The sequence below is a fragment of the Mustela lutreola genome, chromosome 9, assembly GCF_030435805.1.
Source record: "Mustela lutreola isolate mMusLut2 chromosome 9, mMusLut2.pri, whole genome shotgun sequence".
In the NCBI taxonomy this organism is placed as follows: Eukaryota; Metazoa; Chordata; class Mammalia; order Carnivora; family Mustelidae; genus Mustela; species Mustela lutreola.
The window spans coordinates 127,738,648-127,763,273 of record NC_081298.1 but is presented as its reverse complement, the minus strand read 5'-3'; the positions used below and the strand labels follow the sequence as shown (position 1 = coordinate 127,763,273).

The following is a 24,626-nucleotide window of genomic DNA, read 5'->3' as shown; positions in this document are numbered from 1 at the left end:
TGACTGTTTCCACACAGAACTTTCTAGAAAGGAAGTTCTCATTGGGTAGAATTATAAAAAGAAATAATTTTTACTATTTTTCAAAGTTTCTGTTAATCTAAGAAGTTGCTGAGTTTCAACAAAACTTCTAGAAGCTGCGACACAAGTTAACCCACTGCCGTACCAGGATGAAAGGCAGGTGTAGTTCTTTCACTGCTTGGACCCAAAAGTTTAACGTGGCTGGCAGGAAACCATCCTTTCTGTCGCTTTTTTCCTCTGGCCTGTAAGATCAGCAAAAGGAATATGAAAGATGAGATTAAAAACAATTACTGAGATATAAACTAAAAAAGGCTGTGTAGTAAAGAATTTAGCCCTGTCCCAAAAGAGGTATGAACTCTACCTTTGGCTCCTGGGAGGTCATCTCTAAACCTGTGATATGTCCTGATTGCTCAGTGTCTTATTTTTTCTGGGGGCCTTGACCATGCCAGATAGTCTAACAATGTGACTTATGGTGGATGCTTTGGGTCACATATTATGAACTCAACCCCCAGAGGGACTGGAGACTCATTTAAGCTATATGGGCAGAACCATGTCTATGTGATGGAACCCCAGTAAAATCTCTGGATACCAGGTCCTGAATGAGCTTCTTTGCTTGGCAATACTCGGCAGTATGTCTTGTTGCCAGGAGTTAATGTTGTCCATGACTCTACTGCGAGAGGACAATGAAAACTCTTGTTTTTGGAACTGTCCTTAAATCAGTCCCATACCATATATCTCTTCTCTTGGCTATTTTTTTTTTAAGATTTTATTTATTTATTTGACAGACAGAGATCTCAAGAAGGCAGAGAGGCAGGCAGAGAGAGAGGAAGGGAAACAGGCTCTCTGCTGCGCAGAGAGCCCGATGTGGGGCTCGATCCCAGGACCCTGGGATCATGACCTGAGCCAAAGGCAGAGGCTTAACCCACTGAGCCACCCAGGCGCCCCTTCTCTTGGCTAATTTTAATCTAAATTATTTTGCTGTAATAAACCGTAACTATGAGAAGAATAATTTCAGTCCCTTGTGAATCATTCTAGTTAATTACTGAACTTGAGAGTGATCTTGGGGACGTCCAAACTTAACAACTGGTGTCAGTAATTAGGGTGGTCTTGGGGACTGCTGAACTCTGCAGTGACCTTCCAGGTTAGTATCATACAACCAGAAGACTCAATATGCATCTCCAAGTGGTGCTGAAATGCCATTGTAGAAGGCTACTAGGAGGCCTTTGGGGCTCAGAGTACTCTGCATATTTCACACAAATAATTTTTATAAACTAAAAACACTTTTCTAGAGTTCTCTTAGTAAGTTCAAGTTAACCTTAAAATGGTACAGTGCACAATGAACATCTCTTGGAGCTTTGTTAAAAATTAATACAGAGATCACAAATACAATTTGTGGAGAGCCATATTTCTCATTTAGTTGGGTTGATCCTCAAAGCAAAATAGGAAGATGGGATTTCAGGGGGTTATTCAAGATACTGAACTTTGAACCTCCACTGCTCTCTAGGAACTGTGTAAGGCTGATCTGCAAGAACAAAGCTGTGTTTATCCTCCATGTTATAATCACATATCAATCTTACATAAAAATACAGCTATTATACCCCTCATCATCTTTTAATCTTAAAATGCTTTTTAGTTTTTCTAGTAAGGAACTTTTAGGAGAAAAGAAGTCTCTTTCTGAATCAAGACGTATGCAATAACTGTCTCTAACATTTTAGGAAAAAACTAGGTTCACTTATGCCTACATTTCCTTTCCTTTCACTGCTGTTTCAAAAGCATAAGACTATGGTGGGCAAAGTCCAACAAGTTTCTCAGTACATAGTCTGGATCATGTTTCTTTTCCTGGAGAGAGGCTATACCCTGGGGTTATCCCAGGCAAAAGTGATGCTATGCTTTCCTTTAAGAAGGTGACCTGTGGTTTATTAAAGCAGATATTATTGGAAAACAATTATGTCTATATAGAAAATTATTCTTCATATTGTTACTTATAATATCAGCTCAAATGCGCTAAAAATGAACAGGGAAAATACTAGAGGGAAAATAATACATTAAAATGTTAATATTGATTACCTTAGGTGGTATGATTATAGGTGATCTAAAAATTTTTAATTTTATTTTTTAATATGAACATGCATTACATTTATAATAAAAATGATAAATGTTACTTCAAGGTTATTACCTGTAATTCCCCTTGCCACCACCCGCTTGAATTTTTCTTTAGGATTAATATTAACTGCCCTGGTGCGAGACTTAGTTGTTCAGAACCAGAAGCCACATATGCTGAAGTTACTTGAGCAATCTCTGAAAAGAAGACAGATAAGAAACTATGAATTCAAGACAATTAAAACACTATAGTAATTTTGCAACTTCATTATTATACATACCAGGTTTCTTGTTTGATGTTCCAGATTTGCTAGCACTCCCAAAACTCTGTAAGAAAAAGACATACTGTTTTACCATTTTCTAATAATCCAGATGTAAGAATGCAAAGGTTACTAGGAATTAGAGATTTCTAATTCCCAGGACTGTTTCTTTAAATGAAGATCAAAATAACAATTAGTCTTTTTTTTTTTTTTAAATTTTATTTATTTATTTGACAGACAGAGATCACAAGTAGGCAGAGAGGCAGGCAGGCAGAGAGAGAGGAAGGGAAGGAAGTTCCCTGCCAAGCAGAGAGCCCGATGCAGGGCTCGATCCCAGGACCCTGGGATTGTGACCTGAGCTGAAAGCAGAGGCTTTAACCCACTGAGCCATCCAGGTGCCCCAACAATTAGTCTTATATTAACCAAGTAAGTAAAGAATCCAAAACATTAATTATGGGGAGATCTGGTCTACTAATAGACATTATACACAAGTGGTTGATGCTGGCAGCCAATGATTCAACAAGAATAGCTTATTAAATGCATCTTTCCTGAATACCAAATGTGACCAGATACCTCTCATTTATCAGGTTAGCATCAATGCCCACCACCTACAACATACCTTAAGGCATATGTGAGTTTTACTGCTGCTACCTAGGAGTCAATGTTTTTAATTCTTTTGCATATTCCACCTGAACCTGACATAAGAACAAAAAAATCCATGCCCTGGGTAGCAACTATAACCTCAGTCTGACGTTACAGGACAGTTGCACCAACAACCTTTCTTCATTTCAGGAATCTGAACAAGCAAAGGGAAGGAACAGAACACCTTTCTTCTGCGAGTGAACACAGCTAGAGTGGAAGTACTGAGGCTGAAGAGATGTTAGGCAAGGGCTAACGATTTCCGAGCACTTACACGAACAGTATTTAGAAACCACCATTTGTGCAACAGATGTGGGTTACAGCCAATGAATTTTACATATAGTCACTTATTTAATTCTCACAACAACCCTATTAAGTATTATGATTATCCCCATGTTACAGAGAAGGAAACTGAGGTACAGAAAGGTGAAATAACTTGTCCAAGGCCTCTAAGTGTTAGAGCCTGAAGTCAACCTAGATGGTTCTCACCGGGCAGTTTGTGGATCCCTGGGGACGGTCCTTGCGCCCCTTTCAAGGGGCTTTTTCATTAAATAAAGACCTTTTTCATTAAGACATTAATCGCTTCTTTTACTGTGTTGACATTTACCCCAAGGAGTAAAACTGCTGATGCCTTAGCATGAATCATGACAGCGGTGTGAAATTATACTAGAGGTCACAGTATTCTTCACAACTACATAATCACAGGACAAAAATGTCCTCAGTCAAGCAGTAAAAATGTTATGAAATCTTAGTGAAACATGATCTTTTTTTTTTTTTTTAAGGATTTTTTTTTTATTTGACAGAGATCACAATTAGGCAGAGAGGCAGGCAGGCAGGCAGAGAGAGAGAGAGAGAGAGAGGAAGGGAAGCAGGCTCCCTGCTGAGCAGAGAGCCCGATGCGGGGCTTGATCCCAGGACCCTGGGATCCTGACCTGAGCCAAAGGCAGAGGCTTTAACCCTCTGAGCCACCCAGGCACCTGAAACATGATCTTTTAAAAATTCTGTGTGACTAGATGGAAGCAAGCCTACAGCGTTTCCGCAGCATACTGAATAAAAGATGGCTATCTGAAGGAGAAGCACTTGTGTTATTCAACTGTGAGATGAACTGGGGTTTTCACGGGACGTTTTTACTTGAAAGAACAACTAAAGACAAACTCTTCAGACTCGGGATTTAGCAGACGTTTTCTCCAAGATAAAGTATGTCTGTCACATCAAGGAATACAGCTGACGGGACTTGTGGCCAATGATCCAATTCAAGATTTCAAGAGAAAATTGAAATTTTGGGCAACTTGCATCTACCACCATGAGTTTGACAGTTTCAAAGTATATGAAGATTTTCCCATGAGATCTATGGTGATATAAACAAATGAAATTTTTTGATATTGTATAATGAAATGTGGCAATACAAGGAATATTTGCATAACTCAGGGATTCCATCTTTCCCAAATGACCAATGCATGGATTAAAAAATCCATTCAATGTCAAAACAGAGTGGTGAATTTTCATGTAACAGTAAGAAATGTTCACTGACATGGCTTTAGATTCATGTGTAACTAACCTATAACAATTTAACACTTACTAAGTTTTGGTATAGTAATATCAAAGCATAACCACAGGCACCAGAAAATGTTAATAAATACTCCTGTTTTCTCCCATATCTGTGTGAGGTTGAATTTTCTTCAGGTGTCAACCAAAAAAATGTGTCACCACAGACTGAATACGGAAACAGTGAAGAATCTAGCTGTCTTCAAGGTAAGCCAGACATTAAAGAGCTTTGCAAAAATACAAAACGATGCTACTCTTTCTAACAAACTTTCTTCTTTGTTTTTCATAAGAACCAAGTTATTTATATTACCATATAATGGATTTACTTTTGTTACTTTATTTTTTAAAAGACTGTTTATTTTTCAGAGGGAGTGAGCATAAGCAGGAGGAGTGGTAGGCAGAGGGAGAGGCGGTCTTCCCGCTGAGCAAGGACTCTATCCCACCCCCAACGTGGGACTTGGGATCATGACCCGAGCAAAAGGAAGACACTTTAACAGACTGAGCCATCCAGGCATCCCTACTTTTGTTACTTTAAAATAAATATTTTTAAAATTCTACGGTTTTAATTTCTAATATGGAAAACAGAACTATGTGTAACCCATATATATGTGTATTTTAACCTATATATGTATTTTTAAAATACATTTAATAAAAGATTTTATTTATTTATTAGAGAGAGAAGAGAGAGAAAGTGGGGAGTGGCAGAGGGAGACGTAGAAGCAGGCTCCCCAATGAGCAGGGAGCCCAACGTGGGGTTCCATCCCAGGACCCAGGGATCATGACCTCAGCCGAAGGCAGATGCTTAACCAAATGAGCGACCCAGACATCCCCCACCCATACAGTTTTAAAAACTCTTTAGAGTGCCCAATAATTTTTTTAAAGATTTATTTATTTATTTATTTAAGAGAGAGTGGGAGTGGGAGGGGAAGGAATCTCACGCAGGCTCCCCGCTGAGCGCAGAGGCTGACAGACGCAGGGCTGGATCTTAAGACCCTGCTGAGATCATGACTTGAGGTGAAATCAAGAGTCAGTTGCTCAACTGACTGAGGTACCCAGGTGCTCCTAAAATCCCCAGTAATTTTTTTTTTTTAAGATTTTATTTATTTATTTGTCAGAGAGAGAGAGAGAGTGAGAGCGAGCACAGGCAGACAGAGTGGAAGGCAGAGGCAGAGGGAGAAGCAGGCTCCCTGCGGAGCAAGGAGCCCGATGTGGGACTCGATCCCAGGACGCTGGGATCATGACCTGAGCCGAAGGCAGCTGCTTAACCAACTGAGCCATCCAGGCGTCCCCCCAGTAATTTTTAAGAATGTAAAAAGTTCCTCAAATCAAAGAGTTTGAGAACCGCTGTATTGTACGGCACTAGTGGTAGGATGAAAAGAGGCAGGAACTGAGCGTAGGATGAGTCACATTAACACCAGGGCTGCAAAGATTTACAAACTCCTTGAAGGTGATCCCTGGGATCTGGGACTCCTTCCTAGCTTCAGTAACCATGACGCCCAGCTCTACCTTTGGCTCCTACTCTTAGAAATTTCATGAAATCCTGTCCCTCTTATTTAACTGGTGCCACCTTCAGTGGTGTCCTTACAACCAAAGCTTGTCTATACATGGGTCTCTGTTTTCAGTATGAATCTCAATACACAAGAATGGAATAATTTTGTTTCTATATCAAAATAACTTCACCTCTTGATCTTTTGGCTTGACATAATTTGATGGAAAAATTCCAGTTCTATCTCCAATGCTTCCTGTCCACCACTCTCCGTCTTTCTGGGTCACCAGTATTTCTTCACCTTCAATGAAAGTCAAATCTCCGGGTTCTACACTCGAATATGAATAAAGTGCAATATACTCTGTAGGAAACAAAACAAAAAGAAACGAATTTTGGTTTTAAGAGTATAGAAAGCAAAAGATTATGTTAATCTCCAAACCTTGTGTAAATTAACTAAAAAAGACCTTGTAAGTTAAGGAAACCAAATGTGAAAAGATATTAAAGTAGAAAAAAGAATGAGGCAATTATTTAATAATTTTGAGAAAAAGATTATTTAACATAAAGCTTTATCACAGGGTTTCTTCTTTTCCCTACTGTAGCATCATCACCACCGTCTTATCACAGAGAATCCAAAAACACAAATAGGTAGAAGTACCTCTACAGAGTTAAGATATGAAAGTATTTTTTCAATTTCCTTACACAAAATATCATTTAATATGCTAAGTTTTTTTCTCTCTAATTCTTTTATATATCGTTATGGAAATGCCCAATATTGACATCCGTACCAGTAGCCAAGTTCTACCACAGTGACCCGGCTCCTAGCACAATGCTTGGCACAGAGTAGATGCTCAATACATACTGACTTCTTTGGGAAAATATATTGGCTTTGGTTTCCATCCCTGTCATTACTGCTATTTAGAATAAACAGTCAATGACCTGGTTGTAGAAGTCTTTCTTAGTTTCCAGTTAATTTTATTTGTCAACATGGAATTTCATATGTACATCATAAACTAGAAATGACTAGGAACACCATCTACACCCTACTTACTATTCATGTTCCCAGTATTACTGGGTGATTTAACAAAACCAAAAATGCCTGCAAGGTTTAGGTATGCTGCAATTAGCAAGGTCTCCCCCAAACACTCCTTCCTCCCTTCCTAGACTCACTTCACAAACTCATTCCACAGTGAACCTATGTATGGGTCCAGTCTGGCTGGTGATCTGAGCTCTCTAATCTTTCACAGCCATGCCCTGACTCTTAACTTTCCCTCCGTCCACAAGAGCTTTCTCTTCCCTTGTCACTATGCGAAATTCTACTCCTTGCTTAAGATGATCCAAAACTGCCTTGTCCGTGGATTCATAGGTCCTATTCAAAATTCAGTTCTATGTACTCATTACATAATTTCTTACAGTGGTATGCCTATACTCCCCAGTCTACTGTGAGGACTTGGGAAACTGTGTTTTATTCATCCTTGTATTTTTCAGGCTTTAGCACAGAAACTTTAACATAGTAGATACTGAATAAATGGTTTAATTTATCATTAAGCTAATCTTCTTGAGCAGTGATGTAAACATAAAATGTACTTCTACTATTCAACTAATTTTACAGGGGACGTACATCATTCATTTATAAAGCTATGTAAGTGTTAAATAAATGTCAGAAACTTAGGGTGGATAATCTTTCATTTTTTAGTACATTGAAATAAAAAAATAAATTATTAGTCAGCCCAAAGGGCTATAGAAAAAAATTTCTTTGTAATAATTATGATAAAGTACACCTTGATTTCAAATCCTACTTAATGACTTATATGATACACTGTAATTAAAATGCAGTTTGTAAGTAAATGTATTAAAATTGCCTAACCTGGATATCTAAAATAACAGGAAAACAAAAACCTTCATGCTATCTCACTGTAACATTTTTCATTTATGATCTTATTGAGTCTATGCTGAATTTTTATAGTACCGATTTTCCAAAAGTGCCATATGTTTTCTATAGTCTCAATCTTCACATGAAATAGCTAAGGGGCAGGTTCCTCTAAGTCTACTTTAACAGCGAAGACATGGAAACAAGGCAAATAACAACTGTGGGAACTCAGACAATGAGTCAATAGCTAATCTGACTCCCATTTAATTTACAGCTTGCCAAAAACTCACCATCTCCAACTGTATAGGCTGCAGAGGTAGGTTTCTTGTTTATAGCTGCATACAAAGCTTCTGATCTGCCAAATAAATATACAAACCGATTTTAAAACATAATGAAACAAAGACACCAACAAGCAAAAACCAAGAAAGGCGATCAGCAGGTGTTTGCAGTACTTTCTTTTAGGGCTTTCTAAAATTAATTTAAATATTGTCTCAGTACACAGGCTAGAAATATTCTCATAACACAAAATCGTTAGGGGACTAAGAAGGGCCTAGTTATAAACCTCTAAATGTTTTAATGAAGTAATTTCAACATGATTTATAAATAGTTTTTTTAAAGTGTGAGTTACTTTGCCTTTCTAGAGGAATTTAAAAGACATAAGTGCTTTGGTAAATGGACAGTAATTTAGTAAAGCACATAGGGGGCTTGGCTTGGTATATGGAGAAACAAGAAGAACATAATATATTAATTTTAATATTTGTTTTGAGCACAGAACTTTATTTTTATATTTCAGAAACAGTAAAGCTTTTAATTTCCAATTTAACCCAAGAAACTGTCTTTAAAAATGTGGAAGACTGTCGTACTTAAGAACTGGACATCTGTAGGATGTACCAGTGCTCCCCAGGACCCTTGAGGAAATTATACAGTAAGGCAGTTCTCAGGGAACAGAATGGAAACTTACTACAGCTCATGGTCCCAGCTTAACAGACTGCCTTGTTTAAGGCATGATCTCTCCATTACTGTAGGCTTGCAAGTTGTATGCCTTATATGCTAGAAAAGGTCAGGAACTGAATGAAAAGTTAGCGGGGGAAAGCATTTAAACTTACTATCTTTGCACTTATGTCTTCTACTCCATAAAATGTTATGGTGTTTAAATAGATAATTCCTATCAAGGGCCCAGCTCAGTGCCAATATGCACCTGTCAGCTCTGAATTGCTATCACTTACAGAATTTTATGTCTAAAATTCCATGTCAGTCTGAAGAGTAAATTTCTGCATTTGAACTAAAAATTCCTACAAAGAGTCTCAGCACTGAGAAGGTTTTTAAAGATTAATTTACTTTTTTCATCTCATCAATTAGAAAACTGCAAAGTAGGTAATTCTATACAGCCTGACAAAAAAAATAGCAGAATCCGAACTCAAGCCTCTTGATTTCCAAAGACCTATCTCTTTCGTTCAATCAGATCACTTTTCTATTTAGATCAATTTCCATGAAAAACACAAGAGACAGCTCCCCACTGCTACATTAGAGTACTTATTTCTTAAGCATCTTAAAGATGTCTGATGATCTGACTCCTCTGCACTGGGAAATAAAGGCCAGAGACCTTGTCCACTTGCTGTTCTCTGAAAATGGATTCAACTGACTGTTCGTTCACTGACTCCTCTGCTTATTCACTGAGCTAACATGACTGAGAAGCTAGTGTGCACCGTGATGACACGAGGCAGGGAAAAACTGAAAAACAAACAAAAGACATGGACCCTGTCCTCCTGGAGCGTATGCTCTAGTAAGGGATATGGTTAAGATAATGCGTAACTATAGCCCAGTCTCTTCTGAGTAGTTAGAGAGGTGTGATCTTCAAGGAATTCTGGAGGCCCAGAAACTGCAAGCCCTCCACTCTGGCAAAGTAAACCTTTATTTAAAAACTGACAATGTAAAATAAACAAGGAAGAAGTGCTCCAAAGGAAATGAAAAAGAACTCTAATTGACCTGATAGCACAAAGAAAACAACAGATCTCAAATTTTAAGCACTTTGAAAACTTTAGGAATCGGAAATAACTAGAATAAAAGATGTTCTAAAACTGATATAAATATCTGAAACACACTTTTTTCACTCCAGAAATTGCCCTCCTGATGGCCAAACTCAAGCGTAAATGTTTTACATTCTACGGTGGACTCACTAGGGAAAACACCAACATCCACATCTCACGGAAACACAAAATGCTTACTCTTCCCGCTTGACTTCACTCCCAGGGATGATTTTGACATAAGATTTTGGAAACCATCCTCTTCCTCCATGTACCTCCCCAAACCACCAATTTTCTTGCTGCTCCAAGACAGTAATAATATCATGTTTTGAGAAGTTCAAGTGGTTATCTTTCTTTGCAGTCCAAGAACAAAGGGCCTGTGCCTTTAGGTTTTCTACAACTTGTCCCTGTGAATACAAAACCACAAAATTTAAAAAAAAAAAAAGAAAAAGAAAAGGTAACCGTGACTTCTTTTTCCTAATATATAACTTATTAACTGTTTAAACAGAGACAAGTTTGGTGTGGTGGTGACTTAAGATAACCTTTATCTATCAACCCATTTAAAATGACAGATGACGGAACATTTGAATAGCCTTCTGTTTGTTAAAGACTGAACACCTACCATTCAAGGAAACATCTTGGCACAAAGGAACACTAGATTGTAGGAGAAACACTGGACACTCAAGAAATGTTTTCATAAATCCATCAAGCTGACATCATGGAACAAGTGCAAAGAGCTACTATAGCTCTTCCTACCCTCTAGTTCCTGACTCCCTCCGTGCAGTCACTATAGGTCAAAGGTCGCGCCACTAACCAATACACATGGGCTGTGCTCTCCTCCCTCCACTTCTTAGCTTTTGTTTCCCAACTTCCTCCTGGTATTCTTACTCATTCTCCTTTCCTTGCTCCTCTTGGAGGAAGGAGTGTTTTGTTGATAAGGCTCATCTCTTTACCTGTGCCCTAAATCTTCTATTATACCCTCCATTTTCCAAAAATATTTTGTAACATCATGAAGTGCCTCTAAAATAGCTAATCTCTCCACCTCTCTACTTAGTTTCTACTTCTAAATTCCTTAAAGACAGGAACTCAATCCATTTTAATTTAGGTTCTGCACCCACCACTCTATTGAACCTCTTCTTGACAAGGTCACTGATAACATCAAAGTGCAAAAAGCTTCTTCCAAACCCATATCTTCCCTGATGTCTGAACAGTGCTGACATCACTTACACCCCTGTCCTTCAGAAAACTCACTCTCTGGTGCTTGATGGATTCCATCTTTGGTCCAAGCCCTTTCCTTGCCTGTTTCCACATGACTTCCCTAAATTATCTTATTTATGTCTATACCTTTTCAAATCTTTAAAAAAAAAAAAAAAGATTTTATTTACTTATTTGTCAGAGAGAGAGAGAGAAAAAGAGAGCACAAGCAGGAGGAGTTGCAGGCAGAGGGGAGATGCAGGCTCCCCACCGAGCAAGGAGCTGGAGGTGGGACTCGATCCCACTAAGATCATGACCCGAGCCCAAAGGCAGAGTCGCTTCCTCAAATATGTATCTTAATTACAACTTTATCTCCTGAGCTCCAGTCTTGTAAGTCCGACTCTGCTTATGTGGCCTTCCCACCACATTGTCTCTAAACCAGATACCTAAGTTGCAGGTGTGGGATGCATTTTTGGAACCCACAGAACCCACTCCTCTTGTGATGCCCACCAAAGACAATGCCATCACCTTCCTTCCCGTTACTCGAGCTAAAGATCCTGAAGATACATAGAAGGGAAATCCATTTCCTCTCCATGTTTTCTCTCCTGTGGCCCGGGCTCACGCCATCCTCTCCTCCCCGGCTCCTGCAGCACCCTTCCTCCTTAATCTCCTTCCTTCACTTCCTTCCACCCATCCGGCCCCTGTACTCTGGTGGGGTTAGGTTAAAATATATACCTCTTAGAAACTTTCAGGCGCTGCCCACTGCCAAGCTGCTGGGCACTGTACCAAACATTTCACAAAGAGACCTCCACCTCTAACTGTGCTTCCTGACCCTTTCGCCACGAATCCTGTACTCTGGCCACACCATAAATAATTCTCATCCTGCAAACTCTTTGTGTTAACATGCCTCACTGATCTTCCCCAACTTATTTTTTCACAGGAATAATGTTCCTTCTCTGTTTGCTAAAATCTCGCTTATCTTCACCTTCCCACTCAAAAACCTGGCTCTTTGTGAACCGTGCTCCAATTTCCACAGACTGAATGAGATCTGTCTCAGCTGTATATACCTCAAGACTTTGCAGAGTATCTTTATGACAATACTTCTCATAATTTATAATTATTTATTTCTTTTTAAAAAAAGATTTTAAAGATTTATTTATTCAGTTGAGAGAGACCACAAGCAAGCAGGAGGGTAAAAGGGAGAGGGAAGAAGCAGACTCCCCATTGAGCAGGGAGCCCAAAGGTGGGCTTGTTCCCAGGGCTTGGAAATCATGGCCTGAATCAAAGGCAGACACTTGACTGACTGAGCCACCCAGGCGCCCCTACAATTATTTATTTCTTTGTCTCATTAGATTATGACTTCTTAAAGCAGGGATTTCTTTTCCCATTAAATTTCTAGCATGTAATGAGATGCCTGGAACGAATGGTCACATAATAAACATTTTTTTGAAAGAAGGCATATCTCTGGACTCTACTGTGATGAAGTCTGTGCTTTCTTTTCAATAATGTTCATGTAAAAATGCTTGATCTCTAATTTAGAGGTAACAGTTAGATGTAATGATCACATCTACATCAGAGGGTAAATATACATAACATAGTTCCCACACAAATAACTTTTATTTATTTATTTATTTATTTTATTTTATTTTTTTTAAATTTTTTTTTTAAGATTTTTTATTTATTTGCTTGACAGAGAGAGATCACAAGTAGGCATAGAAGCAGGCAGAGAGAGAGAGAGGAGGAAGCAGGCTCCCTGCTGAGCAGAGTGCCTGATGCGGGACTCGATCCCAGGACCCTGAGATCATGACCTGAGCCGAAGGCAGTGGCTTAACCCACTGAGCCACCCAGGCGCCCCACAAATAACTTTTTTAAGAAAAAAAAAACAAAACCTCCCAAGCCCAAAAAACTTCTTACAGCAACTATGAATTAAGAATAATATAATCAGACTTGTAACAATGACATTTTGAGCTTAGAAACCTTAACTAGTAATAACTGGATGCTATGAAAATGAATCACTGGGAAACTTCTAAGTAATAATTTCTTTACATCACACTTGGACAGTAAGAATAGAAACCAAATGCTACAAACTCTGATTAAAAGAGTAAATGATGCCTTTGTACAAAAATCTTCATTCTATTTTATGTGAATAGAAGCAATGTCAAAGAACAAAGAACACAGGACGCTCTGTCAGTTGAGTGTCTGACTCTTAGTTTTGGCTCCGGTCATGATCTCAAGGTTGTGTGACTGAACCCCGCGTTGGGCTCTGCGCTCAGCACAGAGTCTGAGTTTCTCTCCCTCTGCTCCTTCCCCCACTTGTGTGTGCTCCCTCTCTCTTCCCCTCTCTCTCTCTAATAAATAAATAAATCTTAAAAAGGAAAAAAAAAGGATAAAGCACACAAAATTAAAAATACACACCTGTCCATGAATCGGTGATACAGATCCAGGGGACACAGTACGAGTAAAAGCTGACTTTTTCTGCCATGACGTATTAACAGTTAGGTTTGTAAAAGATACATTTTGATAATCAGTCACTGATGCTGGTTGATTTGAAGAAAGTGATCTGTAAATACAACACTTCGATGTAAGTACAGTTAATCATTTAAAATCTAGTGAAGTACTACAAATTTATCAGCTTGTATGTAATTTACTTTGTGTTTAAACACAATTTGTGGGGAAAAAGTTCATGAACAAAGTACTGTCCTACATTTTTATTTATTAAATTCCAGTATGAAATTTGGAACAAAAGGGACTCTTGGAAAGCCCAGCACAGATTAGATTATGATTACATAGCAGGCTGACACAAATACCTATTAAGAATTTATACATTACCAAAAAAATGCATAAACTACACTGTTAGCAAAAACTTACTCAGAGGAAGTTGAGGTAGCAGACACAGATACTGTAGGGGGAAGTAAGGCCTTCTTAGGAGACACAGATTTTTCACCTGATGGCATTTTTTCTACGTAGTTGCATGGAAACCAGCCAAAATTTCCTTGAAAACTACCATAAAGCCAACCAGGTTCTCCTATGGTTTTTTCATCAACCTATGGAAACAAAAACAAGGGTTAACAATGGTTAGAATGCCACGGATTTACAAAGGAAGAAAATGCAGACTACTGTATAGTAGCCTCATTTTCAGAATTAAGTCCATTGAACTAAAGAGTCGATGCCATTTTCTACAAATTAATAGGTCACTCACTATCTCTAATGACTGACAAAGTGCCTTTTTAAAATTTAATTTTTAATTCCATCCAAGTTAAATATGAAAATAGTTTACAAAAACAAACAGCATTCCACATGGTTTATGATAGAAGACCCTATCACTCATTATGCCCTGATTTCCACTCCTCATAGTAACTTGCCATTTTCATTGGTTTCTTCTGTATTACCTTCTTTACCTCTAAATAACGTATTTATACTATTTCTTGAATGTTTCAATTTTAGACATTATCTATTGGCTTTTGATAATGGAAAATCAACATTTAACTGTCTTCTACTACATCTTCTTATTCTATCGATACTGCTATCTCAAAATTTTTTGGTTAAATTATATTTAATGTTTACATTATTATGATTCTGTAAATAAATTTTTGCATCTGAATTATGCCCTATTCTGATAATTACACTTACTTTCTTGCAAACTTGTTATTATCCTATAGTTAATCATTAATTTTTGTTTTGCTTAGTTTTTTCTGTTCCTATGACAGTCTTCTTGAACTAAGAGTTCTGAATACTATTTTTCAACTGGTAACACACATAGGTGGTTTATAGTTTCATTTTTTTTCCCCTTTAATTGCTGAGTAATATTACATTGTATAGATGTACCACAATTTTTGTTTAAATGCTTACACCTAGTGATGGACATCTGAGTGGTTTCCAGCTTTTGGCTATTACAAATAAAACCATGAACATTTGTCCTTGTATATTGATCTTGTATCCTGCAACCTTGCTTGTTAAACACACTCATTAGTTCTAAAATAGCTGGCACAGCTATGTAGTAACTATAAAATGGTGTTCTGAAACAGAACAAAAGAAACCCCTGCTAAAATATCATCCTGTAGATCTAGTTTAAGGCTACTTTAAAAGAGCCAATCCAGAGCACTAAAACTAAAGACAAGAACATAACAGACCCCAAGGAAGTACGCAACCTAAAGTAGCATGCTCAGCAATTTACCTGATTTAAATGTTGGTCTCAAAGCACGGATCACTGACAGTTAAGAATACTGGCGTTCGAACACTAACTTCCTCCTTTTCCTACAAACTGTTAAAAGTCTCCTTTCTTTAATACTTTTTCCTAATATTCTCTACCATTCCAAGAAGAAAAGGCCCATTCGGGGCACTTTGGTGGCTCAGTGGGTTAAAGCCTCTGCCTTTGGCTTGGGTCATGATCCCAGGGTGCTGGGATCATGCCCCACATCGGGCTCTCTGCTCAGCAGGGAGCCTGCTTCCTCCTCTCTCTCTCTCTGCCTGCCTCTCTGCCTACTTGTGATCTCTATCTGTCAATAAATAAAATCTCTGAAAAAAAAAAAGAAGAAAAAGAAAAGGAACATTCACTTCATCTTTAGAATTAGACCAAGCTTGCTTTGTCAGGGGTCAATTTTAACCAATTTCATATCTGTTATTTATAGCTCTGATTACACAGAGATTTACACAGAGAATTAAACTAGAAATTTTTATATAGTTCTCACAGGTTGATGGAAATTATTACTTCAAAAACAGCATTAATACCTATGAACACTGGAAAAATAGGTTGTCATGGAAAATGTTGCCAGGGCTCAGTGGAATTTGTCATCTTTTTCACCTTCAAACAAATCTCTTCTGCTACCCTCATCCATTAAGTTGATTAGATTTTGCCTCCTATCTTACCAAGGATAGGGAAGCCCTCAGATCTGAGCTCACCTTCTAACTCAGCAAAATCCATTTTTAATAATCCCACCCATCCTTTCTTTCAGTCCTCTAATCTCTAAGAGATTATCTAGTCCTTCCACTATTCTCTCCTCCTGGGCTCTAGATTCCAAGCCTTCCAGCCTTACCAAGGATCTTCCTCATCTGCATTCACTAGTCAGAATAGAGAGGTCTGCCAGGGAGACATGAGGTGCCTTCCTAAGTGTTCTGTGTTCTATATGTTGATCTGAGTGGTAGTTTCACAGATACACACATGTGCACTAATCATTTGAGCTGTATATTTACAGTTGTGCACTTTAGTAAATCCAGTATCATTAATCCTTTCCCTTTCTGCAGATCTTCTCTATCATTATTTGAACTTGCTCAAGCTTCAGCCAAGTTAAAAAAAAACAAACACCAAAAAACCATAAAACAAAACATAGAACAACCTCCCCTCAACCCATACACCTCACTATCATTTTCTCTCCCTTCCAACTTTCAAAAGCCAAGCTCCTTCAAAGAATTTTGTATATTCACCATTTCCTCTTCCTTCCAATTTGTTCAGGTCACTAAAATCTGGCTTCTTCACCCACCACTCCACTCAACTAGTACTGTTTTCCTCCAGGTTAACAATAGTTGTGATACTGTTAATCTAATGGTTATTATTATTATTTTTTAGTCCCATCTTATTTGACATACAGACCCAGACCACTCTTCTCAAAATTCCCTCCTGCTGAACTACCCTCCTGGCTTTTTCCTACCTCTCGTTGTTTCTTTTAAGACTTCCCTTCCTCTAATAATACCTCCAGTGTTCATGTCTCTTGGGGACTGCATCATCAGTCATCCTCTACACTCATGTCAATTACCATCACAACAGAGTGATGACACTTAAACTGGCCGCCTCTGATCTCTGCCTGAGATCCCTCTATATTTCTGGATAGCCAGAGGTGTATCCACCTGCTGCCTAGGAATCTGAAACTCACCCCAAATTAAACTCATTGTAACTCTTACTCCAATTCCCTCCTTCTGATCTTCCTCTCTTAGTGAATGACACTGTCATCAACCAAGGTGTCCAAATCAGGCATTTGTAACACATGACTCATTCTTTACATTAGTGATTCGGCACAGAACATAGTCGAGAAACTCTAGCTATCTCAATGTTCCCGTTGTCACTGCCACCAGACTGGCTTGATGACCACGGGCGAGGTCTGCTGTAAAGCTGGTAGCTTTCCACCACCTTCCTTCCTCAACTGCATTAGAATGTCTGTCTTTCTCATTAGACTATCAGCGGTTTAAGGGTAGAGACCGTGCCTTGTTCACTATATTTCTAGCCTAGCACAGCCCTCAAAAAATATTTGTTGACAGAGTAAATAAAAGATATAAGCAGAACTGTAAGTGGGCTCCTCGCCACATAGGCTGCATCTCTTCACTTCTGGACCAAATTCATCATTAACAGGTAGAAGATGAGGAAGGCCACCAGACTGTGGCACTGTCAGTGGTGGCAATGGTAACAGAAGGAAGGGGGACCATCTCGAGTGTTTGAACAGATGCTTCTAGTAAACTCTATGCCAAGTATCACTAAATATCTGCTGTGTAACAGATAAAATACACCAAACTGGTGACCACACAGGGAAAAATGAAAGCAGGCACTGGCTCGGTAGTCCAGGTAATAGTACCTTAATTTATTAAGAAGAAAACTGAAGCAGAGACTAAAACCCAAGTTAGTATGCTTCTAAAGCCTGTATTCTTTCCATTATGTCACAACAGCTGTATCAAATGCTATTCCCTGCATCTTCCCTTATTCATCCATCTTCTGTGGTTTGTGACTATATAATAAAGGGCTTTTGTTTCTAGGAACAAGGGACTGCATCTAATTAGAGCTACAGAACCTGCCTCCTTCAATTCTTTTAATGTTGCCGGAAAATAATCAGCTTCCCCAAATTTCACTGGTGATTTATTAACAAAATCAGCATCACCTTTTACGATGTGAAGCAATGGCACAGTGTAAAGAACACAGGATTTGAAAATCAAAGACGTACTTGCAACCCACTCCGTCACTGGCCTGCTGACTGTTACTTGTTGTGTAAGTCTCAGCTGCCTGACCTAGAATATGGCAGTGGTAATACGCAACTGTGCAGTACGTTGTTAGGGCCAAATTGGATAAAGTTAAAGATATGCATTTTAAATGACAAATCACTACATGAAATTATAGTCATTATTATTATAGAAAGTTATACACTTCATTGTATTAAGCTTATTCATGAACAAAAAAAGATAGTTTCCTACCTGTATTATATCCCCAGAATTAAAACTCATCTCATCATGGCTCCTGGCTTCAAAGCGATATAATGCTTTATAATTTACCAAAGCACTAGCTGGCTCACCTAAAGAGAAGATAATGGTCATTATTTGCTACTTTCATGTACATACGTCTTCATGACTCAATATAAAGAACTTGTAAAATCAAAAGGAAAAAAAACTGAACATCAAATAGTAAAATGAAAATCCATTTGACACAGGCTTGTTAGGATTTAAATATCTTGTATAGTCACAGAATCGATATAAAAGCAAACAAGGACATTCATCTTCAGTAAAGTAGGAGGCAATGAAACAAAGCCATGACTTGCGGGGTGTGCCACGCGCAGGGACGTCGGGGAAGGCAGAGGAGTGGTGGCAGCTAAGCCGTGCAAAGCGCAAGGAGGCCAAGCAGCGAGGTTTGTTCTGTGGCACTCAGGATGTAACAGGGAAGAAGAGGCAGAGAGAGAGGTCACAGATGAGGTTAGCAGTGAACAGGGTTCAGTGAAGAAAGAGCTGTAGATTAACCAGTATGGTTCTAAAAGAAAAGCAGAAGTGCTCACAGATACACTACCCTTAATAAGATTAAAAATACTTAGCTTTATTTGCAGAATAAAGGCTTTGGCTTACAGAAATTTCAACACATGTATCATCAATAAGGTTTCAAATACTTGTATATCCAAAAGAAATACAGTAATATGTAAAGTATCTTAGGAATGGATACTGAGCTGTATCATGAACAAAACATTCCTTCTGAGAAAATTTCAATATGCAAAGACTTAAAATTTTACTGTTGTATCATTAAAATAAACAGTTTAGTTAACACTGGTTGAATAAACTACAACTGTTTACTTCGATTATGAAAACCATGTCAAGGTCTGTTCATAGCTACTCAGTGATCATGAGCCTCTTCTTTTCTGCAAGTTGTTTTAAGACTTCTACCCTCAGTCTGTTTTAATAAAACCTTCTCCAAGTTCAATTTAGAAAAAGTTTTTTTCTGACTCCAAGGTTAACATCTGTTTAAATTTTTTTTTTTTGCTTTTCATCATAATCTTTTTATTCTTATTGCTTTCATTGTTCTGTCTCAGAAAAATCAAGTCTATTATTTCTATCCTTATCCTTACACTGCTTCTCCTCCACTTTCCGCTCCTCTTCTTGAACTTTCTCTTGTGTTTTTTCTTCCTGGAGTCGCTTTTGTTTTTCTTCTTCCTCCTTTCTAAGACTTTCTCTCCATAAGGTTTCTTTTCCTTGCTTTGCTTTCCTTTACATAAAAAAAAGAGAGAGTTTGCATAATGTCCTAAAATTTCTGTTATGCAAAATAATAACAAAATAAAAAATATCAGATCTTATTCCTCACAAACTATAGGAATATTACATATTTCTTATGTATTTATATATAATCTTATGTATTTATCATATAGCTAAGACATTAGCATGGGGTGTGGAGAAACAGTGGGGATCATGGATGAAGGGGAAAAACCAATTAATCAGGAGAGGACCCTTGGTCAAATAGATGAACTGGGGAGTAAGACTGACAATTTCTCATACCCTTAAATTCCCTCCTGTCAGCCAACCTCCCAACGCTGAGAAGAAAGGGGAACTATTCAGAAAATAAATACATAAGGTATATCTAAATGTTCTTCCCCTCTCTCCCGATTTCTTTCTTTCTCTCTAGATTTTTCACAAGGACTGTATTTCAGCTCTTATTTCCACTATCTAGCTAACCCCTGTTTTCAGGATTTGGTCATTACTGTAGAAACAGGAAATGCTTCTGGGCAGATTACCTACTTTCTATATTACCCCTTGGAAGTCTTTTTCATTGTTAGAGAGCAGGGCATGTTCCCCTATAGGTCCACGCTTCCATATGTGCTTCTATGACATTTGATAACAGCTGCAGCTTGGTTTCTAGCTGGGCAAGTTGGTCTATGCCCTACCAAGGAAGACATCTTGGCTTAATTCCATGTCTCAATTCCTATATAATCCCCAAAACTGCAGACCCACTTATTCTGCCACTTCTCTTCCTCATTCCTGGACTGTCTTACACTCATACTCCTGGTTGATTATCCCATGATTAGCTTCCCCTTGACCCTTTGCAAATCCTCCCATAACCTCTCTCACTGCAAAGAGTGCTTCCTCCAGCACTTTTTGTGACTGACATCTGGCTCTCCTTTGAGGGCCACGCTTCTCTGAGGTCCTTTCTTCATCTCAGCCACCATTCCTTTTCCTGGTGAGTTCCTCCATCGCCTTTTCCCACATTCTTCCACACTAAGGTGACCTAATCTAGCCTCTACTTGAATTCCCAGAGATTATAAACACCACAGAGTATTTACCCCATGTTTACTGGGATAAAGAAAGGCTAGAGAGTTAAAAGAATATGAAATTAAATTTTGATAAACTTTCTTATGTGTCAGTGCCTGAGAAACAATTCAGAGCCAGAAGATAGCTCAGAAGCTGGACAAAGGGCAAGGCGGCCAAACCTACACTGAAAACCTGACTCTAACCAACAGCGGAGGACAAGGAGGGAGCCTTCCTAGGCAAACGGCTAAGAAATCAAGTTGTTATTTCTAAGACTCAGCTCTGGACTGATTCGACATGTGTGTCTGCTCTGATTTCTTTCCTCTTCTATAGCAGGATAATGTGTGAGGAGGATGAATGAAATGAATGAAATGAAAACGTGTATTATTAATATGGCTTGCTGGCCTAGGAAAAATTGTGAGCGGTGATGCAATTTCAAAACACTTGCAACATCATCAGCAGAAAATTCTGACACAGTGACTAGCCATGTAGTTACTGCACTATTCCCTTATGCAACGTGCAGTGGCAGTTAAGTGGTTAAAAAAAAAAGCTTCTAAATTTGAACTTCACTGTCTCTGCTCTTACATTATTCTAGTATTTCTTGTTAGCAGCCACAAAAGTGGGGGTCTTGGAGTAAGGAGTACTACAGAGCTCTGTCTGGCAGTCTCCAGCTCCTACTGGAATGATGAGGAATCAAGAACAAGGAGTAAAACCAGAGTGTCCTTGCATCACAGTCAACAGCGGCCACTCATTAAGTGTGCTGGGAGTGGTTATTCTGAAGCCGTTAAAAATAGAGGCCTACTACATGGTAATGTGTCTTTCTTGCCTTTCGAGTAACTGTTAGCTCCTTCATGGGCATTACTCGTCTACTTATCTCCAAGGCAAAGAAAAGCTGGCTCCTTAGTATTTGTTAATTATACTGATTTCTGACGCTAGAGGACTTGGAGGGGGTCGTGGCTAAGGAACATATTAGAAACAAGACCTCACAACAGAAAAAAATTATGCCGAGTCTCTACACAAATGCCTCAGATTCTGCAACTATCTTACTTCTTACTATAAATGGAGGCAACTGATAGGCTCAGTGGCACAAAGAGAACTGCATCAACATGGCATTATATACTCCATCTCATCACCCCATCTTATCACTTAATAAAATTAAGTATTTGGTTTTTGTGATCTTTTAGCAAACTTAACAGATTTACAATGGAGAGAAGGAAGTGATGAGTGTAAGACATTTGTGTTTGGCTTGCTAGCTACATTATTTTTACTTATGAGGCATGCATCAGTATTTCTATTTCTCAGGTGGAGAAATGGGGTTCAAAAGGTAAAGTGACTTAACCAAGGTCATCCAAATAGTAAGTGGTAGATCAAGAAGTCTAATCCAGGTCTGAGTCCAAACCCCCTATTCTTCACCAATGGAACATAAAATTGATTACTATAATCTCACTCCCTAAAAGAAAAACTGAACTTCTAAACTTCTAAACTGCTGACTCTAATTAGCATCCAAGGATAATCCTTTTATTTCCCTTATTTTCGTAATCAAACTAAGATATAGGCAACAAAATTAGAATTCTAACAGTAAAGTAGTATATTAAATTTATCAGCTATATTACCTTATAGCCTCATCTTCTAGTTTCTTTTTCTGTATTAGCTCTGACCTTTTTCTTTCAATTTCCTTCAACTTGTCACGTTTGATTTTATGAAGTTGTTCAAGCGCTAACTGCTGTGTGTTGTAGCTTTCTCTCAGTTCCTAAGGAGAAAATGAAAATAAGTCAATATGCATTGATTTAAATATTTTTATCTTATATACTAATGTGGCATTTTATTAAGAGACAAAAATCTGAAAGCAAGTTAAACTAAAGTAAGAAGAGTAAAAGTTTAAAAATATCTAGATGATTAAAAAGTCCTGAATACAAGTATTTAAGTCCTATAACCACTGAGGACAAATGTATGTTAAAGTCATGTACTTGTGTATTAACTCTTTTCTAAGGAATAAAGATAAGCCAACTTCATAAGCCAAATCTTTGATTTGATACTTTATTTTCAATTAAAAAAAACCCCAATCCATTAAAAATATGGGGAAACAGGGTGGTGGCTTAATCAGTTGAACATACAGCTCCTGCTTTTGGCTCAGGTCATGATCTCGGGGTTGTGCTCTCTCTCTCTCTCTCTCAAATAAATGAACAAATCTTTTTAAAAAAACATGGGGAAACAATCTCATTATTTGAAGAGGAATTTTATTCAGTCATATTTTTTATATATGTAGGTTGACTGTGTACCCATAACTTATCCAGTAAGGTCCTGAACTAAACACAGAAGCAATTATTAAATAATTCAGCTAAAACTAAAAATGGAAAAGATAATGTCTACCTAAAATCATGACTATAGTAACCCAAAATAATGAGAAGTACTGCAAACAGGAATTGAAATAAATACTTGCTTATTGAGCATCTAGTTCTATGTGGTGCACATAGGGATGCACAGGGAATCAAATCTAGGGCCCACTGGCTCTCAAGTTTTTGCCTTCAAAGAGCTTGAAGTCTCAAAGCAGAGAAAAGTCCCAAAACATGGGATAGAGATAAGCACCTTAGCAGAAACCTGTGGTTAAACCTGTGGTTACAGCATTTTCCTTCCATCTTCTAACAGCACCTGCCCAACCCTATTCTGCGAGTTTGTTAGGAATCTGTCACTCAGATTCCACCCACTCCCTCTCAGGTGCAGTCATTTAATCTAGGCCTAACTAATCAATCACAGCACCCCACCTCCCTGGCCAGAATGACTGGTCCAAAGGACATACACATGGATCCAAGCTGAGCCAGAATCCTTTCCTGGGATTCAGATAGACTAAAAAGGGGAGAAAGAGGTCTTTTCTTCTCTAAACTCATTAAACTGGGATAAGGCAAACCTGGAGCTGTCCCACCACCAAGTGACGCCACTGGGGTGGAAATGAAATCCATACAGAAAAGAGGCAAGCAAAGACTGGAGACAGAGGGAGGGAGGCCTGTAGGAACCGACTCTCCCAACTGCATTCCTACGCCTAGGAACTGCTCCTTCCTAGTAGCACTTGTATGGACTCAGCAGTCCTGGGACTCTTCCAGTAACAACTCTTGTGAGCTTAACTATTTGAAATGAGTTTTTTTTACATGCTATCTACAGGATCTTGAACAAGAGAGTTTAAAGAGACTGGATTAAGGGCGCCTGGGTGGCTCAGTGGGTTAAGCCACTGCCTTCGGCTCAGGTCATGATCTCAGGGTCCTGGGATCGAGTCCCGCATCGGGCTCTCTGCTCAGCAGGGAGCCTGCTTCCTCCTCTCTCTCTCTCTGCCTGCCTCTCTGCCTACTTGTGATGTCTCTCTGTCAAGTAAATAAATAAAACCTTTAAAAAAAAAAAAAAAAGAGAGACTGGATTAAGGAAGAGGAAAAAGCCCTCAAGAGGTTTCATGGCAAAGGTGGAACCTTCACAGTACAGCTGACCCTCAAATAATCGGGGTTGAACTATTTGTGCACACCTATACACAGATTTTTAAAAATAAATACAACAGAGTACCATAAATGGGTTTTCCTTATGATTTTCTTAATTTTCTTTTCTCTAGCTTAATTTTAAGAATATAATATGATATACATACAATACACAACATATGTATTAATCACTTTTATAGGTTAGGTGCCTGGTCAATAGTAGGCTATTAGTAGTTAAATTTGGGGGAAGTCAAAAGCTGTATGCAGATTTTCAACTCTATTGGGCACTGGCGCCCCTAACCCATGTAGCTTAAGGGTCAACTATATTTGGTAGAATGTTTTGGGGTATCTACTCACACATAATAACAAAACTAAACCAAAAAAATCCTCCAAAACAACCTCCCCCAAAACCCAAGAAATGCAATTTCTTTCCAGAAATAAAATATCTTATAAGTGGATCCTTTTAACTTGATTTAAGTGATAGATATGATCTGAGTACAATGCGGTGTAAGTGTGAAGACTACATCCAAAGTGTCTGAGATCAAGACTTGCAGCTTAAGG

The 24,626-nt window shown here is 38.4% G+C and overlaps 1 protein-coding gene across 8 annotated transcripts in view; it reads right to left on the bottom strand.

The window, feature by feature from the left end:
* ITSN2 (intersectin 2) overlaps positions 1-24,626 on the bottom strand; it is a 140,246-nt gene that overhangs the window by 42,728 nt on the left and 72,892 nt on the right. For all 8 annotated transcript variants that reach the window (XM_059132496.1, XM_059132491.1, XM_059132498.1 and 5 more), the window contains 11 exons: positions 22,221-22,357; positions 19,437-19,573; positions 18,304-18,401; positions 14,002-14,177; positions 13,549-13,693; positions 10,141-10,346; positions 8,206-8,270; positions 6,243-6,409; positions 2,400-2,445; positions 2,195-2,316; positions 164-260 (listed from right to left, as the gene is read on the bottom strand). In XM_059132496.1, the coding sequence (XP_058988479.1) occupies positions 164-260; positions 2,195-2,316; positions 2,400-2,445; positions 6,243-6,409; positions 8,206-8,270; positions 10,141-10,346; positions 13,549-13,693; positions 14,002-14,177; positions 18,304-18,401; positions 19,437-19,573; positions 22,221-22,357 (1,396 nt within the window). The remainder of the gene's footprint in view (positions 1-163; positions 261-2,194; positions 2,317-2,399; positions 2,446-6,242; positions 6,410-8,205; positions 8,271-10,140; positions 10,347-13,548; positions 13,694-14,001; positions 14,178-18,303; positions 18,402-19,436; positions 19,574-22,220; positions 22,358-24,626) is intronic.